We start from the raw sequence: 16849 nt of genomic DNA on the forward strand, positions 1-16849 counted from the left end.
GTAATTGTGGGAATGTTGTCAATTTGACTTATTAAATCTTCCTCTACGTTGCAATAATGTAAATTCCTGGAATGATTAAATTACATTGAGAAACTGGTGGGGTTTGAACAGGTCTGTAAAACAAATCCAAGAATGTCATATTCAAGTGTAACTGAATTGGAGAGAAGGAAACTTGTATATTGATGGAAAGTTCAGTTTTAAAATTACAATAACAACCTTCTTTGAGCATGTTAAACATCTAAATAGGGTGAGACACTGTTAAGACTGATTTTGCCAAGAATTGTTTATATTGGATGTGATCTGTGAACTGATCAAGTATGAATACCATTAACAATTAAAGATTGTTGTCATGCACTGAAGTGTAAATAGAATCACACATATCCTTTATCTACAGTGTTGTCTCATCACTATCTACATCAGTGCAATAGTCCTCAAACTGCTACTCTAATTAATTACCTGTTATCTTGAGAGCATTATTAAAACACTTTACATGCAACACTTCTGTAAATGCAAGTGTTATATAATATTATAATTTAGATGTTGGGGGGGTGGGGGGAGGAGGAGGTAGTACTCCATGATTGTTAATCCATTTGAAAAGGGGTCCTCCAACCAAAAATGTTTGAGAATCACGGGACTAAAGTGATCTTCCTTCCTTGGTGAACAAGTACAATGAATCTCAGTAGGCTGTTTTGCTGTAGGGTCACAGACAAGCCCAAGTCTGTCATCACACATAGTTGTGGCATTACATTCAACGGTAACAAGTCTACTATTACAGCAGCTAACCCAGGACAGATCTGGGATACGATTTGCGGGTGACATGGCTCAGGACTGCACTAAACATTGGCTTTAACAACTGAGCCCATCAGCATAGCTCATAGATTAAAATTTTTCCCCAAAATATGAGCCACACTATAACAAAAAGAGGAAATGCTGGAAATGTTCAACAGGGTAGGCAGCATCTATGGAGACAGAACAGAGTTAATGTTTCAGATCTGTGACTTTTTATCAGAACTGGGAAAAGTTAGAAATGTAAAAGGGGTTAAGCAAGTGAAAGTGGTGAGGGGTGGAAAAAGAATAAAAGGAAAGATCTATGATAGATTGGAGGACAAGAGAGATTAATTTTTTTATTCATTCATGGGAGATGGGCTGTGCTGGCTGGGCCAGTATTTATTGCCCATCCGTAGTTGCCCTTGAGAAGGTGGTGGTGAGCTGCCTTCTTGAGTTGCTTCAGTCCATGTGGTGTAGGTACACCCACAGTACTGTTCGGGAGGGAGTTCCAGGATTTTGACCCAGCAACAGTGAAGAAATGGTGATATATTTCCAAATCAAGGTGGTTGGTGACTTGGAAGGGGACTTCCAGGTGGTGGTGTTCCCATCCATCTGCTGTCCTTGTCCTTCTAGATAGTAGTGGAAGGTGCTGTTGAAGGAGCCTTGGTGAGTTGCTGCAGCGCATCTTGTAGATGGTACACACTGCTGCTACTGTGCATCAGTGGTGTAGGGAGTGAATGTTTGTGGATGTGAATGTGGTTGATGAGTAGAACTGATAAGTTGAACCAAAGAGAGTGGTAATGTGAGAAGAAAATAAATAAAAGATATGTCTAGAGGTGTCTGAATGGCAGAATGATGAACAGCTGCCTTCTGAAAACAAGAGAAAAACAAGAATAAAACTGAGACCTGCAAAGAAAAAGGAAACAAAATGGGAGGAGAGATTAGTCTGATATTGTTAAACTCAATGTTGAATCTGGAAGGCTGTAAGATGCCTAATTGAAATATGAGATGCTGTTGCTCTGTTCCTGTTTCACTGGAAGACTGTAGGAGGCCAAGGACAGAGAGGTCAGTGTGAGAACAAGGTGGAGAATTAGAATCACAGGTGACTGGAGAACTGGGTTCTGCCTGCAGACTGAATGGAGGTGTTCTGCCAAGCATTCAGCCAATCTGCATTTGGTCTTTACAATGAGCACTCTGCATTTTGAGCAGCAAATGCAGTATACTAGAAATGTATACAATGAAAGAAGTACAAATAAATTGCTGTACTTTATGATCCTTGAATGATGTTCTTTGTTTCAGATTAAGTTTGCAGTGCCAACCTATTATCTTCCAATAATGGAAATTTAAAATAGTATTATAGATATTGGGACGTTAGTCACGTTTCATTACAATATTCTTCTAATCATGTGCCTATTACAAGTCCTTATATACCTATACAGTGAAATGTCCCCACATAGCTTTTATACGTGATGACACGGTGTAACATGCAGTAACTCCTCCGCGCCGAGTATAGGCGCAGTTTGAAGAAATCAGACCCTCGCCATGGGGATGGCGCTCTGTGCCTGTATATGGATGCAGTAAGCCCTCCCGCCGGAGAGGGCGCGAAGGTTCGGAGTTGTAATTCTTTTTGTGGGTGAGTGAGGATGAAGGATGCTGGAGTAACTCGTCGGAGACGGCGAGGGAGCTGTTATGGGGGCTGTGTGTAGATGGGGGTGTAGTAACTCCTCTCAGTCGGTAATGGTTGGAAGTTGTCATGGAGTCGTGCGCGCGGACCAGTGGTGTAGTAACTCCTTCCAGTCGGCAATGGCGCGATGTTTGGAAGTTGTGATGGAGCTGTGTGCGCATGCGCGGGACGGTGGTGTAGTAACTCCTCCCAGCCGGCGAGGACGCAATGGTTGGGTGTTGTAATGGGGGCAGAGAGAATCTATGTGCGCGATGCAATGTGGGAAACGGCGGGTCTGGCCAGACGGAGCTGGGAGCGCGGCTGGGGAGGGGGAAAAAACTGTGAAAATTGGCTCGGCTGTGAGGCGACTTTTATTTTTGACACAACGCTGTCGGGACAGACACTTAACGGTTTATTTTGAATTTTAAAAAATTCTGCTCATCCGCTTGAGTTGAGGAAAATGTCGGAAAATCAGCCCAACAACCCGAACCGGGTGAGAAACAACAACCTGAACCCGAACCCGCTCATCAATGTCCGGGACCGGCTCTTCCACGCACTCTTCTTCAAAATGGCCGTGACATACGCCAGGGTGTTTCCCCCATCCTTCCGGAGAATGTTTGAGTTCTTCGTGCTGTTGAAGGTTAATGTTGTTGTTTGTGGTTTTTTTTTGGGGGGGGGGGGGGCGCGAAGGTAGGAGGCCCCGGGCTCGAGATAAGGGCAAGGGGTTGTGCGCACGCGCGCCCATCGTGTGTTGGCCTGATGCTTGGGTTTGCCATTAAACAACCCTTATTTAATATGTTTTATTGTATTTTTAACTTTACGGTCACATGGCTGGTATAGTTTGTAAAGCCACTGCATTTTGGTTGCATAATGTTTGCAGGCAGAGGTTGGATGATACACTGTGCTTCCCACTAATTGCCCCCCTGGCCTCCACGTTACCTGATACTGTTAAAGATTCTCTCTCTTCAACTACTGTCCCCCTCTACTTTAAATCTGTTGTCATCAGCTGTCACCTCAAATAAAGAACCCCTCCATTCTTACAAACCACTAGCATATGGGATATCTGCCTATATTAGATGATGCATGGGATAAAAGAGCAGGGAGGTTATGTTGGAGCTGTATAAAAGTACTGGAGTACTGTATGCAGTTCTGGTCATCGCGCTATAGGAAGGATGTGATTGCATTGGAGAGGGTTCAGAGGAGAATCACCAGGATGTTGCCTGGGCTGGAGTGTTTCAGCTATGAATAGAGACTGGATAGGCTAGAGTTGTTTTCCTTAGAGCTGAGGGGGACCTGATACAAAATTATGAGGGGCATAGATAGGGTAGCTAGGAAGTAACTTTTTCCCTTGGAGGTGTCAGTAAACAGGGGGCATAGATTTAAGGTAAGGGGCAGGAGATTTAGAGGGGATTTAAGGAAAATATTTTTCATCAGAGGGTGGTTGGAATCTGAAACCTGCTGCCTGAAGGGGTGGTAGAGGCAGGAACCCTCACAACATTTAAGTATTTAGGTGAGCACTTGAAATGCCATAGCATACCAGGGCTACGAGCCAAGTGCTGGAAAATAGGATTAAAATTGATAGACGCTTGATGTCTGGCATGGACATAATGGGCCGAAGGGCCTGTTTCTGCATTGTATAGCTCTATGACATCTTCAACATCCCTTCTCCAAAGTTCTTGAATGTGTTGTTGCCTCCCAAATCTTCACAGAATGCCATGTTTGAATTTCTCATGTCTGACTTCTGCTCTATCAGATTAAGGAAAAAACTCTTGTCAAAGGCACATATGTGACTGTGTCCTTGACCTTCTGGACTTGTATGCAGACTTTGGCATGCCTTTCCATCATTGTCTAGATGGGTGGGAATGCACTTGCCAGGTTCCATTCTTATACATTAAACCCTAGCCAGAGTATTACCTTCACTGCCTTCTCTTTCTGTTCCCACAAACAGGAGTAGGCTTGTTAGCTTCTCGTGCCAGTTCCGCCGTTCAATGAATTCACAGTTGATCTGCAACTTCTGGTAAAAGCAAAAAACTGCGGATGCTGGAAATCCAAAACAAAAATAAAAATACCTGGAAAAACTCAGCAGGTCTGGCAGCATCTGTGGAGAGGAACGCAGCTAACGTTTCGAGTCCATATTGGACTCAAAACGTTAACTGTGTTCCTCTCTGCAACTTCTGGTGTTTTCTAACCTTGAAGCCCTCCTATTCCTCCTCTACATGCTGCTCCTTGATGACATCCAAAAATGCAGCATCACTTTCCACGTGTATGTTGACAAAACTCAGCTCTGCCTCATCACTACCTCTCTCAGATCCTTCACTGACTCTAAATTGTTACACCGTTTGCCTAACATCAGGTTCTGTATCAGAAATTTCATCCAATTTAACATTGGGAAGACTGAAGCCATTGTCTTTGGCCCCTGCCACCATCTCCATTCCCTAGCCATCGACTCCATCCCTCTTCTTAGCAAATGTCCAAGGCTGAACCAGGCTGTCTGCAACCTTTGTGTCATGTATGACCCTGAGGTGAATTTCAATTCACATTGGCACCATCATCAAGACTGCCTTCCATAACATTGCCTGATGTCACCTCTGCCTCAGCTCATGTTTCCCCTTGTGGGGCATTCTAGAACGAGAGGCCATAGTTTTAGTCTAAGGGGTGGTAGACTTAAATCAGAATTACTTTTCTCAAAGGGTCATGAATCTGTGGAATTCACTACCTCAGAGTGCAGTGGATGCCAGGACGCTGAATAAGTTTAAGGAAAGTTTAAGGAAGGGATAGATTTTTAATTAGTAACTGGTTGAAAGATTATGGGGAGAGAGTGGGAAATTGGAGTTGAGGCTGAAATGAGATCAGCCATAATTGTATTGAATGGCAGGGCAGGCTCGAGGGGCTGAATTGCCTACTCCTGCTTCTAGTTCTTATATTCTTATATTCTTATGTTCTTAAAAGAACATGAGAAATAGGAGTAGGCCATTCGACCTCTTGAACTTGCTCTGCTGTTCAAGGAAATCATGGCTGATCTGATCATGTCCTCGATTCCATTTTCTAACCTGTCCCGTCATAACACTAGACTCCCTTGGAAATTAGAACAATTTATCTAACTCTACCTTGAATACATTGAATGACGCAGCCTCCACTGACATCCGTGGAAGAGAATTCCAAACACCAACAACTTCTGAGAGAAGAAATTCCCTCTCATCTCGGTCTTAAATGGGAAACTCCCATATCCTGTGCCTCTTGGTTCTATATTCCCCCACACTGAAACCTTCACCCATGCCTTTGTTACCTCTGGACTTGACTATTTGCAGTGCACTCCTGGCTGATTTCCTGCATTTCATCCTCCACAAACTTGAGGTCATCCAAGTCTCTGCTGTCTCTGTCCTAACTCGCACCAACACCGGTTCACCCATCATCACTCTGCTTGCGGACCTACATTGGTTCCTGTTTATTCGATGCCTCTATTTTAAAATTCTCATCCTTGTTTTCAACTTTGTCTGTGGCCTCACTCCTCCTTATCTCTGTAATCTCATCCAGCCCCACAATCCCCTAAAATTTATAGGCTGCTGTAATTCTGAACTCTTGTGCATTTTGGATTTTAATCATTCCACCATTGGTGGCCATGTCTTCTGCCAAGGCCCTAAGCTCTGGAATTGCCTCTCAAAATCTCTCCACTTCCCTTTCCTCCTTTTAAGATGCTCCTTAAAATCCAGCTCTTTGAGCAAGCTGCCCTAGTATCTCCTTATGTGGCTTGGTGTCAATTTTGTTTTATAACAATCCTGTGAAGCTGTTTGGGACCTTTTATTATCTTAAAGGAGTGAGTGTTGTGTTACTCTACCATATTGGGTGCCTTGTAGGAGTCATTAGGGGATATGGAATGCTTGGTCATGGGCATCTTACTAGTGGTCCCCCTTGGTCTGAACAAGGAATGGGAGGAGGGCATGAAGCCTGGCAGAACAGCACCAGCTGCTGCAGGAGAGAAGGAGAGGAGGTCAAGGTACGCAACATCCCTGCTCCTCTGGAAACCTCCATCGAGACGTCCAGTGGCACATCTGAGAACCTGTGCACCCTCTCGCTCAGCCCTAAGACATCCTGCAATGTGCTGCAATCAGCACACTCTGCACTTCAGTGGAAGAGGGTGAGAAGGGCCTATGTAACTCTTTCGAGTACAAACACGTTTCCATCTGTTCCTATTCAGATGAAGTTACATTGTTTCATAGTTGCCATTGTGAGATTTTGAACTTCTTGATCTTGGGGTTACAAGCCCAGTATCATAACCACTTGGCTATTTAGGCCAAGCCCGTTTTATTTTTTTTTATATCAGCCATGATTGTATTGAATGGCAGGGCAGGCTCGAGGGGCCGAACTGCCTACTCCTGCTTCTAGTTCTTATGTTCTTATATTCTTATGTTCTTAAAAGAACATGAGAAATAGGAGTAGGCCATTCGGCCTCTTGAACTTGCTCTGCCGTTCAAGGAAATCATGGCTGATCTGATCATGTCCTCAATTCCATTTTCTAACCTGTCCCCTCATAACACTAGACTCCCTTGGAAATTAGAACAATTTATCTTACTCTACCTTGAATACATTGAATGACACAGCCTCCACTGACATCCGTGGAAGAGAATTCCAAACACCAACAACTTCTGAGAGAAGAAATTCCCTCTCATCTCGGTCTTAAATGGGAAACTCCCATATCCTGTGCCTCTTGGTTCTACATTCCCCCACACTGAAGCCTTTGTTACCTCTGGACTTGACTATTTGCAGTGCACTCCTGGCTGACTTCCTGCATTTCATCCTCCACAAACTTGAGGTCATCCAAGTCTCTGCTGTCTCTGTCCTAACTCGCACCAACACCGGTTCACCCATCATCACTCTGCTTGCGGACCTACATTGGCTCCTGTTTATTCGATGCCTCTATTTTAAAATTCTCATCCTTGTTTTCAACTTTGTCCGTGGCCTCACTCCTCCTTATCTCTGTAATCTCATCCAGTCCCACAATCCCCTAAAATTTATAGGCTGCTGTAATTCTGAACTCTTGTGCATTTGGATTTTAATCATTCCACCATTGGTGGCCATGTCTTCTGCCAAGGCCCTAAGCTCTGGAATTGCCTCTCAAAACCTCTCCACTTCCCTTTCCTCCTTTTAAGATGCTCCTTAAAATCCAGCGCTTTGAGCAAGCTGCCCTAGTATCTCCTTATGTGGCTTGGTGTCAATTTTGTTTTATAACAATCCTGTGAAGCTGTTTGGGACCTTTTATTACCTTAAAAGTGCTTTCTAATTATAAGTTGTAGTTATTGGTTGTTAGTGGATGGTTATTGGTCAGGATGACCGCGTTGATTGCATATTTGTGCTCGATCAATGAAGCGAGCAGCAAAAATCCAGATTTTGGTTGCTATTTGCGTGTCCAAGCAAGATCCAATTATTTTAGGCATAATCAACAGCTAGTTTTGAACTGGAAAAAAGGTATTTGCATTCACAAGAAGCATTTAGTATTGCCACTAACTCTCTCAGTCCTGAAGATCTCATTAGGTCTTTAAATTTCTCATTTGGCTAAGGGTATACAATACAGCAGGTAGTTCATAGGGTAGGAGGTGAATTATTAATATTACAGAAGTGTATTGTAATCATTAAAACTTCGTAGTTTGAGTGTGAAATAAATTATATTTAAAGATGCATTGTAATAGAAAATAATGCAACAGGATAGAGATGTGCAGGTAATGATGATCAACACAATGGATTGGTTGCACTAAGAGAAGCAATGGAGGAAACAGAGGCTGTAATCATCATTTCCGATCGTACAACGACTACTTCAGTGGAGCTGAAGGTCTACTGATGTACCCTTGTTTTAAAAGGGAGGGAAGGATAGGCCAGTTAATTATAGGCCAGTCAGCCTAACCTTGTTAGTGAGAAAATTGTTGGAAAAATGTGTCCAAGAGCTGAAAATGGAATTAGGCTGTGTAGCTCTTTCAGCTGGCACAGACACAATGGACCGAATGGCTTCCCTCTGTGCTGTAAATTTTCTACTTTTCTTTCTATGGACAACTGGGGTGCAGTTGTAATACCAAACTTCAAGTTGTAGTTGATTGAAACATCAGAAGGGTATTGATAAACTCCATTGTGAGAGTTGTCCATCGAAACTACATACAAAATTTGCAGAACATCCCAAGCTTAGGCTCACTATCCAAGCCACAGGTGACTTAGCAATTTCTTGTGAAGGTGGTTAGAATGCACCTCTCCACCCACCCTCAGCATGAACCAGTGCTTTTCAGGGGAGGAGAGTAAATAATAGCAATGAAAATGACATTTATCCTGTTCACAATTTTGCAAGAAATTAATGAATAAACTGGAAATTTGTGTTCTCTGCTGCAACTTCTTTAGAAAAGTTATTGGAAAGAATTTCACCTTTCAGAGTGGACAGATATATCTTTCTGCAATTCTGTCTCCTTAACCAGCAGATGGAAAAACCACAACCTCATTATACTGATTTTCTGCTGAAAGGTTACACAAAACATTGTCCTACCTTTCTTTCCTAGTCTAGGTTATCCATTGACTAATTTTGACAATGTAAATGTAACTATTCATGTGGAAATGTGTCTGTCTAGAATGGTTAACTTATTGCACTTAGACCCTGTGGCATTTTTGTTAACCTGGAAATTAAACCATTTTAATAGGTTAGCAAATTTATTTTCAACTAGTTTCAACCAGTTTATAGTAGAAGCAACCCTAGAAAACAGAAAGGATTGCCAATCTCACTCGACTTGTAAAGGGTAACTAGTTGCAAAAATAGGCTAAAAATGATACGGGGTGCTTTTCTGTGCTTGGGTTGATGGCATACTCCTGAGTTTGAATGTAGAGTTAAACCATACAGATGCTAGATTCTAGATATTAAAAGTGCAGAAGTCTTTCATTCCTTAACACTGACCTACTGTCACCTTGATGAATGAAAAGAGTTCACTTTTTGGCACAATGTGGAGATTATCAAAATTTATCCCACATGTGAATTATGATTAGGTATACATTATGACAGCACTAGTGTGCTATCTTACCATGAACTTGCTAACCCTTGCCTTTTCCAATCTGTCATTTTTATTTATCTTTTGCACTTAAATTTAGTTTCATTCTTGGTTTTTATTTCCACCTTCCCCTCCCCAGACTTTTATTGGCCTTCATCTTCCATGTGTTCATATGGGCCCCTGCATCTTCCACTAATCCTCCTTACAAAAATTGTCCCAAATTTTTCAGTATATTTTTTTTTCTCAACAGCTCTCCTCTTTCCATTAGATTTCCATTCAATCTGTCACATCTTTAGTGGTCAGCATAACATAGGCCTAAATTTGAACATGGTATTGCTCAGCTTTGCAGTTATCTTATGGTTTTACCACATCATATTTCAGTCAAATAATCCAATGCTTTAATATATTTGCATTTTTATACCATTATAACTTGGATGAACTGCCTTTTTTTTTTAATGTTGTATAGATGTTCCTACATTAACTTGACTTCGGAGCACTTTGATATAAGCCTGTGAGGCAACTATGCCTTCTCTGATTCAGGTACAGCAAAGAAAAAAGACAGGGACAACAAACAATTTGAAGTAGCCATGGCTGTGCTTCAAATATTTTGAATAAATCTTGCATGGACTCCTGGGCTGAATGGCCTCCTTCACTGCTGTAATTACTCTATGGGTTGAATCCAATGGTCATGAGCCATTTTGAAGAGCCTCAGTGAGATTAAGCGTTAATCTAGCAGTTAACTGCCTGCCATCGGAGTTTTCCAGGATGGCCAGGAATGGCTGCACTGCTGGGGACTGCAGAAGGCACCAAAGCAACAGTGAAGGAGGCCCCAGAGGACGTGAGTAGGGCGGACTCACAGAGACCAGTTAGGCAGACCCTGGTGAAAGATGGGGTGGTCGTTGTGAGGGCAGGAGAGGTTCTGTCAGCAGGGATGGCCCTTGCTGCCAGGGGAGGGCCTCCATGGGCCTCAGGAGTGTCGTCGTCGTCATCGTTCTCCCCCCCCCCCCCAAACCAAAATCCACATTGCTCCCAGTAGGGGTAAGTTCTTCAATTCCGCCTCTGGCTCCATGTTTACTTAAGTGGTGATTCTGTTGTATGATCTTGAGAACTTGCTCAGATTAATGCAGCTCATAGGACTGTGAGGGGAGGGGACTGAGCTGATAATTCTTATCTCAATGTAAATCTGAGAGGGAAAGAGTATGCAGTTAACTAATTTCAACTGTGTGCATTAGTTCTGCCCCCTTGTCTGTTTCTCAGGCCTGTACCTCAGTATGGCTCCCTATTAACTGACTACATGTGTAACCCTTTAAAGATGCACTAAAATCTGATTTTTAGGTTTCAAGAGTTTTTTTGTCAATAGAAGTTAAATTTGCTTCAAGTTTTTTCAGAAGTGTGACGTATTTGTTTTGGAAATTCAAGCTGGGGAGTAATACTGGCCTTTGAAAAGATAATGAATTTGTACTATAGAGAAGAGAATCAACTGAATGCAGTCTTTAATATTTATGTACCAAAATTTATTTACTTCCCAGATCTGCTGAAGATTTTGATAGTCAACAATTAAACTATTTCTGCAAATTTCCCTCAAATGTTTTCCTCCCCTTAGTTTAAAGTATTAAACCATTAGTGTATAATTATAGCATATTGTTATCCTAATTATTTGGAGGATAGCTGATGATCTTTTAATCCTAGATCAAAATTTGGTGTCAAAACAAATACTGACTTCTGTCCAGCAGCAGCAATGAGCATGGTGAAGGTGGTTTCCAAGGAACAGAATCTCATGGGATTGTCACAGTTTCCAAATTGCATCTCTGGAGAAATCTTGCTAGTGATACACATAACCTTTTATTTTGTAATATATCACTTGGGGCCTGATTTGAAAACCTACTGATATTGCACAGACCTATGCTAATGAATATAACATTTTCATTCTTGACATAACTGGTAGAGCTCTGCCTTTGAGGAAAACCTAAGTCTCTTTGAAAGTTATCCTTAGTTGTCCATACAGAATCGAGGAGGAAACTGAAGAAAAGACCTGAAAGAAAAATATAAACTTGAATTGTTTGCTCTATTATTCTAAAAGTTAATTTAAGTAGAGTGAGTTAAACCTGAACAACTTATTAAATAATCCATACCAGCACGCAGAATGTGCCTGTTTTCTATCATGAAAAATTCTGAATTTTGATGTACAATTCCTGGTGAATAAGCAGCTTTATCTTAGTATTCATAGTCACAGAAATGTATAGGACGAGGAAAGACAATTTCAATTCACCTGACCTGTCTAGGAAATATATTCCACAATACCTCTATGAATATAAGAATGCACAAGATGAATCAAGCTTGTTGCAATTTTTCTATCTTTAAGCATTAGGTATCAAGGGAGGGTTGTTGAAACATCAGTTACCTCCATGCAATTCCTCCCACCCCATAATATATATTGCAGTTAGTCGCTGTACCACCTGTAGCCCCTTGAGAGGCCAGGTTGAAAAATGGAGATAGGTTTTCTGAATATATTGATGTTACAAGTGACAGAATGAATGATTTATGAATTATATTTTTAGATGCAAGTGATAAAATGTAACAATTTGAATAACCATCTCTATCTGAGGGAAGCTCATTATTTCTGTACCTGGGGGACCAGTTTGGGAAGCGAGCTTGATCTGTCAGATATTTCATAAGAAACGTATGCGCTGACAGGATTTCCTTTGCTAGTGTCATTGCTTATTTTCAGAATTTAAGTTAAACATTTTTAAGGACAAGTCATTGCCTTTGAAATAATACATGTAGATCAGTAGACTGGAGAATAGATAAGTTCAGTCTTTTGCCTGAAACTTTGTTAGAACTGTTTAGTAAGAAGGTTACCATGTCCTCGCAATGTCTTCTATTACAAGAACTTGTTGAATTTTTAAATTAATAGAAATATGTCACCATTCACACTTCAAAGCAGGCTGTGATATAAAGATTTCCCTTGGGATTTGGACTTCATAGTCAATTGCATTATGTATGTACAATTTAACCTCACGAGGCTGCTTCCATGGAAGTTATGCCAGAGAAAGGGGTTATTTGGCCCAATATACCCAAGTTGTGCTCACTTTTGAATTGATTTATTCTCATTCCTAGTCTTTAATCCTAGCCTTTATATTCTTCCTTTTCAATTTGTTATCAGATTCCTTCTAATGTTATAATATTTGCTTCAATAGCCACTTATGGTAAACAATTCTAATTTCCAATAACATTCTGAAAACATTTCTTCTCATTTCTCCCTTCACCTTGTTATAATTCTGATGACTTTGCATATTTATCAATTTGCCAACCAATGGAATCAATATTTATTCTGTCAGTTTTGAAAACCTCTGTTAGATACATAAGATCAATATGAACTTCCCCATTTCAGCATCCATTTGTTCATTAAATGAGACCAAGGTTTTAACCTTTCCTCCTTTGGCACAGATAAATCAGTTTCACATTTTGATCACTTTTTGTGCAAAGAAGAACTTCCTGATATTGGTCTTAAATTTATGTTTTACTACTTTGAACCTGTGTCCTACTCTTGTAATTGCCTCTCGTGCATCCCTGATTTTAATTGCTCCACTATTGTTGGCTGTGCCATCAGTTGCCTAGGCCCCAAGCTTTGGAATGCTCTCTTTACACCACTTTGCCTGCTTTCCTCCTTTAAGACATTCCTTAAGACCTACTTCTTTGTTGAAACTTTTGATCACCTGATCTAATATCTCCTTATGTGGCTCGGTGTCATACTTTGTTTTACAATTTTCCTGTAGAGCACCTTGGGGTGTTTCATTACGTTAAAGGCACTATATAAACATAAGTTGTGTTCCTTCATAACTATTTCCTTTGGCAGAAAGAATAAGGCTTGTGGCCCTCCTTTTCCTTCAATACCTGAATATCTTTTACTTCTTGGGAACCAGAACTACATGCAGTACTCAAGGAATGGTCTGACCAGAAAATGGTACAGTTTGATCACTTCCTTCAATTTATATTCTACTGTTTTAACCATGTGCTTCAATATACTTTTGGCTTTGGTTTAATATGTTGTGTAATGAGTTTGCTAGGTCTCTTGATTTCTTCCTAAGCAATTTCAGCACCATTTGTGGAATACTGTAGTGCACCTTTTCTGCCTTATGGACTATATGTTATTCTTGTCAACACTAAATTTTATCTCTCATTGTTCTGGACACTTACATAATGTGTCCTCCTTATTGTGTAATTTCTAATTTATCTTTTAGTTTCCAGTTTGGTATCATCTACAGATTTAACTAACTTGCACTGATTTTTTAAATACAGTAGATTACAATTAGCCCTAGGGACACACAACTCAGAAGTCTTATTTCCCCCCCACCCTCCCTCTGCCCAATCAAATGCACATACACAAACCTTATCTCTTCCAACAAGCAACTATTTTTTTTCTATTCTTCATACAGTTTCTCATCCATTCCCTAGATTTACCTTGAATCCCTGAGAGTTTTGGCCTTAACAGCATGTCTTTTGTGTGGAACCTTTACAGATGCCTTTTGGAAATCTGGCTATATCATGTCAAAACGGTGTTCTGCAGTTCATTCACACTGTCACTTTCTCAAATAAGGCTGGAAGATTTGTCAGGCATGATCTTCATCTCCTGATAATCTGTTGCCTGTTATTTGCTCTGGGTCTTCACTTATGGAAACTGCACTTTTGCTGGAAGCAAGAGTGTTAGGGGCAAGCCTGAACTCTTACCAATGACATTGGTGTGATTGTGTATGTAACAAGACTTCAACTTCTGTTTTTATAGGCATTATCACTAAACATACAGATTTATGATTTCATCAAATAACAAACAGGATAAAACTGCATACGCAGTTTTTGACAGTTTTGACAGCAAACAGGTGCATGTAACTGATAATCCAGAGGAGGTTTCCAATCTGATACAGATCTGAATCCCCAAAAGGATGCATTTGCAATACTAGTGGAACATAGGAGATGATGGAAATTATTTTTGAGAGTCCTTCCTTACTTAACTTTACTTAAGGAAGGATTTACTTGCATTGGAAGCAGTTCAGAGAAGGTTCACTAGGATGATTTCCTGGGATGATGGGTTTGTTTTATGAGGAAAGGTTGAGCAAGTTGGGCTATACTCATTGGAGTTTAGAAGAGTGAGTGGTGATCTTATTGAAACATATAAGATCCTGAGGGGGCTTGGCAATGTAGATGCTGAGAGGATGTTTCCACTTGTGGGGGAATTTAGAACTAGGGGAGACAGTTTCAAAATAAAGGGACTCACATTTAAGATGGAGATGCGGAGGAATTTCTTCTCTGAGGATCATTACTGTTTGGAATTTTTCTCTACAGTGAGCAGTGGAGGCTGGGTCACTTAATATATTCAAAGCTAAGTTAGACAGATTTTTGATTCACAAGGGAGTAAAGGGTTATGGGGCAGGGGGTTGGGGTTTCAGGCAGGAAGTGGAGTTAAGGCCACAATCAGATTCGCCATGACCCTATTGAGTGTTGAGGGGCCAAATTACCGACTTTTACTTCCATTTCTTATGGTCTTGTGTATTCATGTTGCCAAAATTGTGTGCCTGCTATTCCCTCAAGCTAAAAGTAGTTTTCAAGGGCAAACCATTAAATCAAAGCCGCTCACCTTTTTTCTTCATTATTGGACCAGGGGTGGGGGTTTATTTCACATGATATAAAAGTAAAATACTGCAGATGCTGGAAATCTGAAACAAAAACAGAAAATGCTGGAAGAACTCAGCAGGTCTAGCAGCATCTGTGGAGGGAGAAACTGTGGAGTTAACGTTTCAAGTCCAATATGACCCTCCATCGGAACTTGATGTATTGGGCATATTTCTCATTTGGATCTCTTGTTCTAGTTTTCAATGCCCTAATCTTTTTGTGGCGGTGCCGCTGCACTATAGTATTTATTTCCCTGCACCCATGCTGGATTTCATCGTCTGCTGACCAGAATTGAGAGAGAAACCACACTACAGCTTCAGTTCAGCTGCCATTTACTGTGACAAGTCACTCTTGACCTTGGAATTTGTTCTCTTGTGTGTTCAGTAAATCTGTTATATAGTGTCTGTTACTTCATGTGAATTTAATTTTGATTTTTCTCTCTCTTTAACTTTTTCTCCACCCCACCCCTCCCTTGTTATGTGCATATTTTTCCGTAAATGACTAACTCTTAAATATCTTGACCTGTGCTGGGCAAAAGCAAGAGGTGACTTGTTGGTTTCTAAACCGTATGAAAACAGCCCACAATGTGCTGAATTACCCGTGCACGTAATATTTAGTTTAGAGCAGTTTTTCGGCTGCTCACCACCACTTTCCCAAGGACAATTAGGGATGGGCAGCAAATGTTGGACTTGCCAGTGATGCCCACATCCCATGAAAGAATAAAAAAAAAATCAGACCCAAAGGATTTAAATGTGCTCAGGGAGAGGATGAAGGATTTATATAGAGTAAATAAGGAGCAATTGCAATGGCAGAGGGTTGGTTAACAGAGGTCACAGATTTAAAGTGATTGGTGGAAGAACCAGAGGTGACATGAGGAAACATTTTTCTGCACAGCGAGTTATGATGATCTGGAATGCCATGCCTGAAAAGTAGTACAAACAGATTCAGTAATAGCATTCAGAAGAGAATTAGATAAATACTTGAAGGGAAAAAAAAACAGGGTTTTTGGGAAAAAGCAGAGAACTGGAATTAATTGGATAGCTTTCCCAAGGAGTTGGCGCAGGTATGATAGGCTGAATGGTCTCCTTCCATGCTATGGGGTTGCACAATTTTATGATTAAATTATGCTGCTAAAATGAACCTTTTGTCGCTAACAGGCCATAAAATCTAAGCTTTGCTGATCAATCAGTTTGTTTGGTGAGGGAATTGTGCAGTGACAAATGCTTTTGTAAATTTCATAGTCAGAACTATTTGGCATTCAGTGACCAGCTTTCTATTTTTAAAAAAATTACAGAGCGAGGGGCAAAATGTGCTACATGTAATATGTTTATTTATGGTACATAAAAGTTTTGCAGCTATCTCACTCATTCTGTTGGACATTGGAAAGATGGTTGCTGTCAAAGCTTAACTGGGCCATGTTAGAAAACAGCGCATCTCCAGAATCAGCATGATCAGTGGTATTGAAGGATAGCATGGAGCTGTGAAAATATTACTTGTAGCATCATACACACAATACACCATTAATAAATTAATGGCAAAATCATTACACTGTTTACAAATCTTGTGACCTCTTCACATTTAAAACCTGATTTTTTAAAAATCCATTTCCTCAGCTAAGCTTTGAAATGTGTAATGATTTATTATATTGGTGTATGCCGATATGTACTTTGTCCATGAGAAAGATCCCATAATTCAATCATACGTGTGCTATTTGTAAGTTTGAGTTTTGCCCACTCTG

At 40.7% G+C, this 16849-nt stretch overlaps 1 protein-coding gene across 5 annotated transcripts in view; it reads left to right on the forward strand.

Annotated features, from left to right (window-relative positions):
- Positions 1-2436: 2436 nt before the first annotated feature.
- tmem259 (transmembrane protein 259) overlaps positions 2437-16849 on the forward strand; it is a 68087-nt gene continuing 53674 nt past the window's right edge. Inside the window, exon 1 of one of the 5 annotated variants that reach the window (XM_041204497.1) lies at positions 2437-2502. In XM_041204497.1, the coding sequence (XP_041060431.1) occupies positions 2458-2502 (45 nt within the window). In that variant the 5' untranslated portion in view covers positions 2437-2457. Of the gene's footprint in view, positions 2503-2587; positions 3072-13300; positions 13409-16849 lie in introns of those variants that run through there. The other 4 variants (XM_041204496.1, XM_041204498.1, XM_041204495.1 and 1 more) reach the window with 4 other exon arrangements.

Source organism: Carcharodon carcharias, chromosome 14 (assembly GCF_017639515.1).
Source record: "Carcharodon carcharias isolate sCarCar2 chromosome 14, sCarCar2.pri, whole genome shotgun sequence".
NCBI classification, from domain to species: domain Eukaryota; kingdom Metazoa; phylum Chordata; class Chondrichthyes; order Lamniformes; family Lamnidae; genus Carcharodon; species Carcharodon carcharias.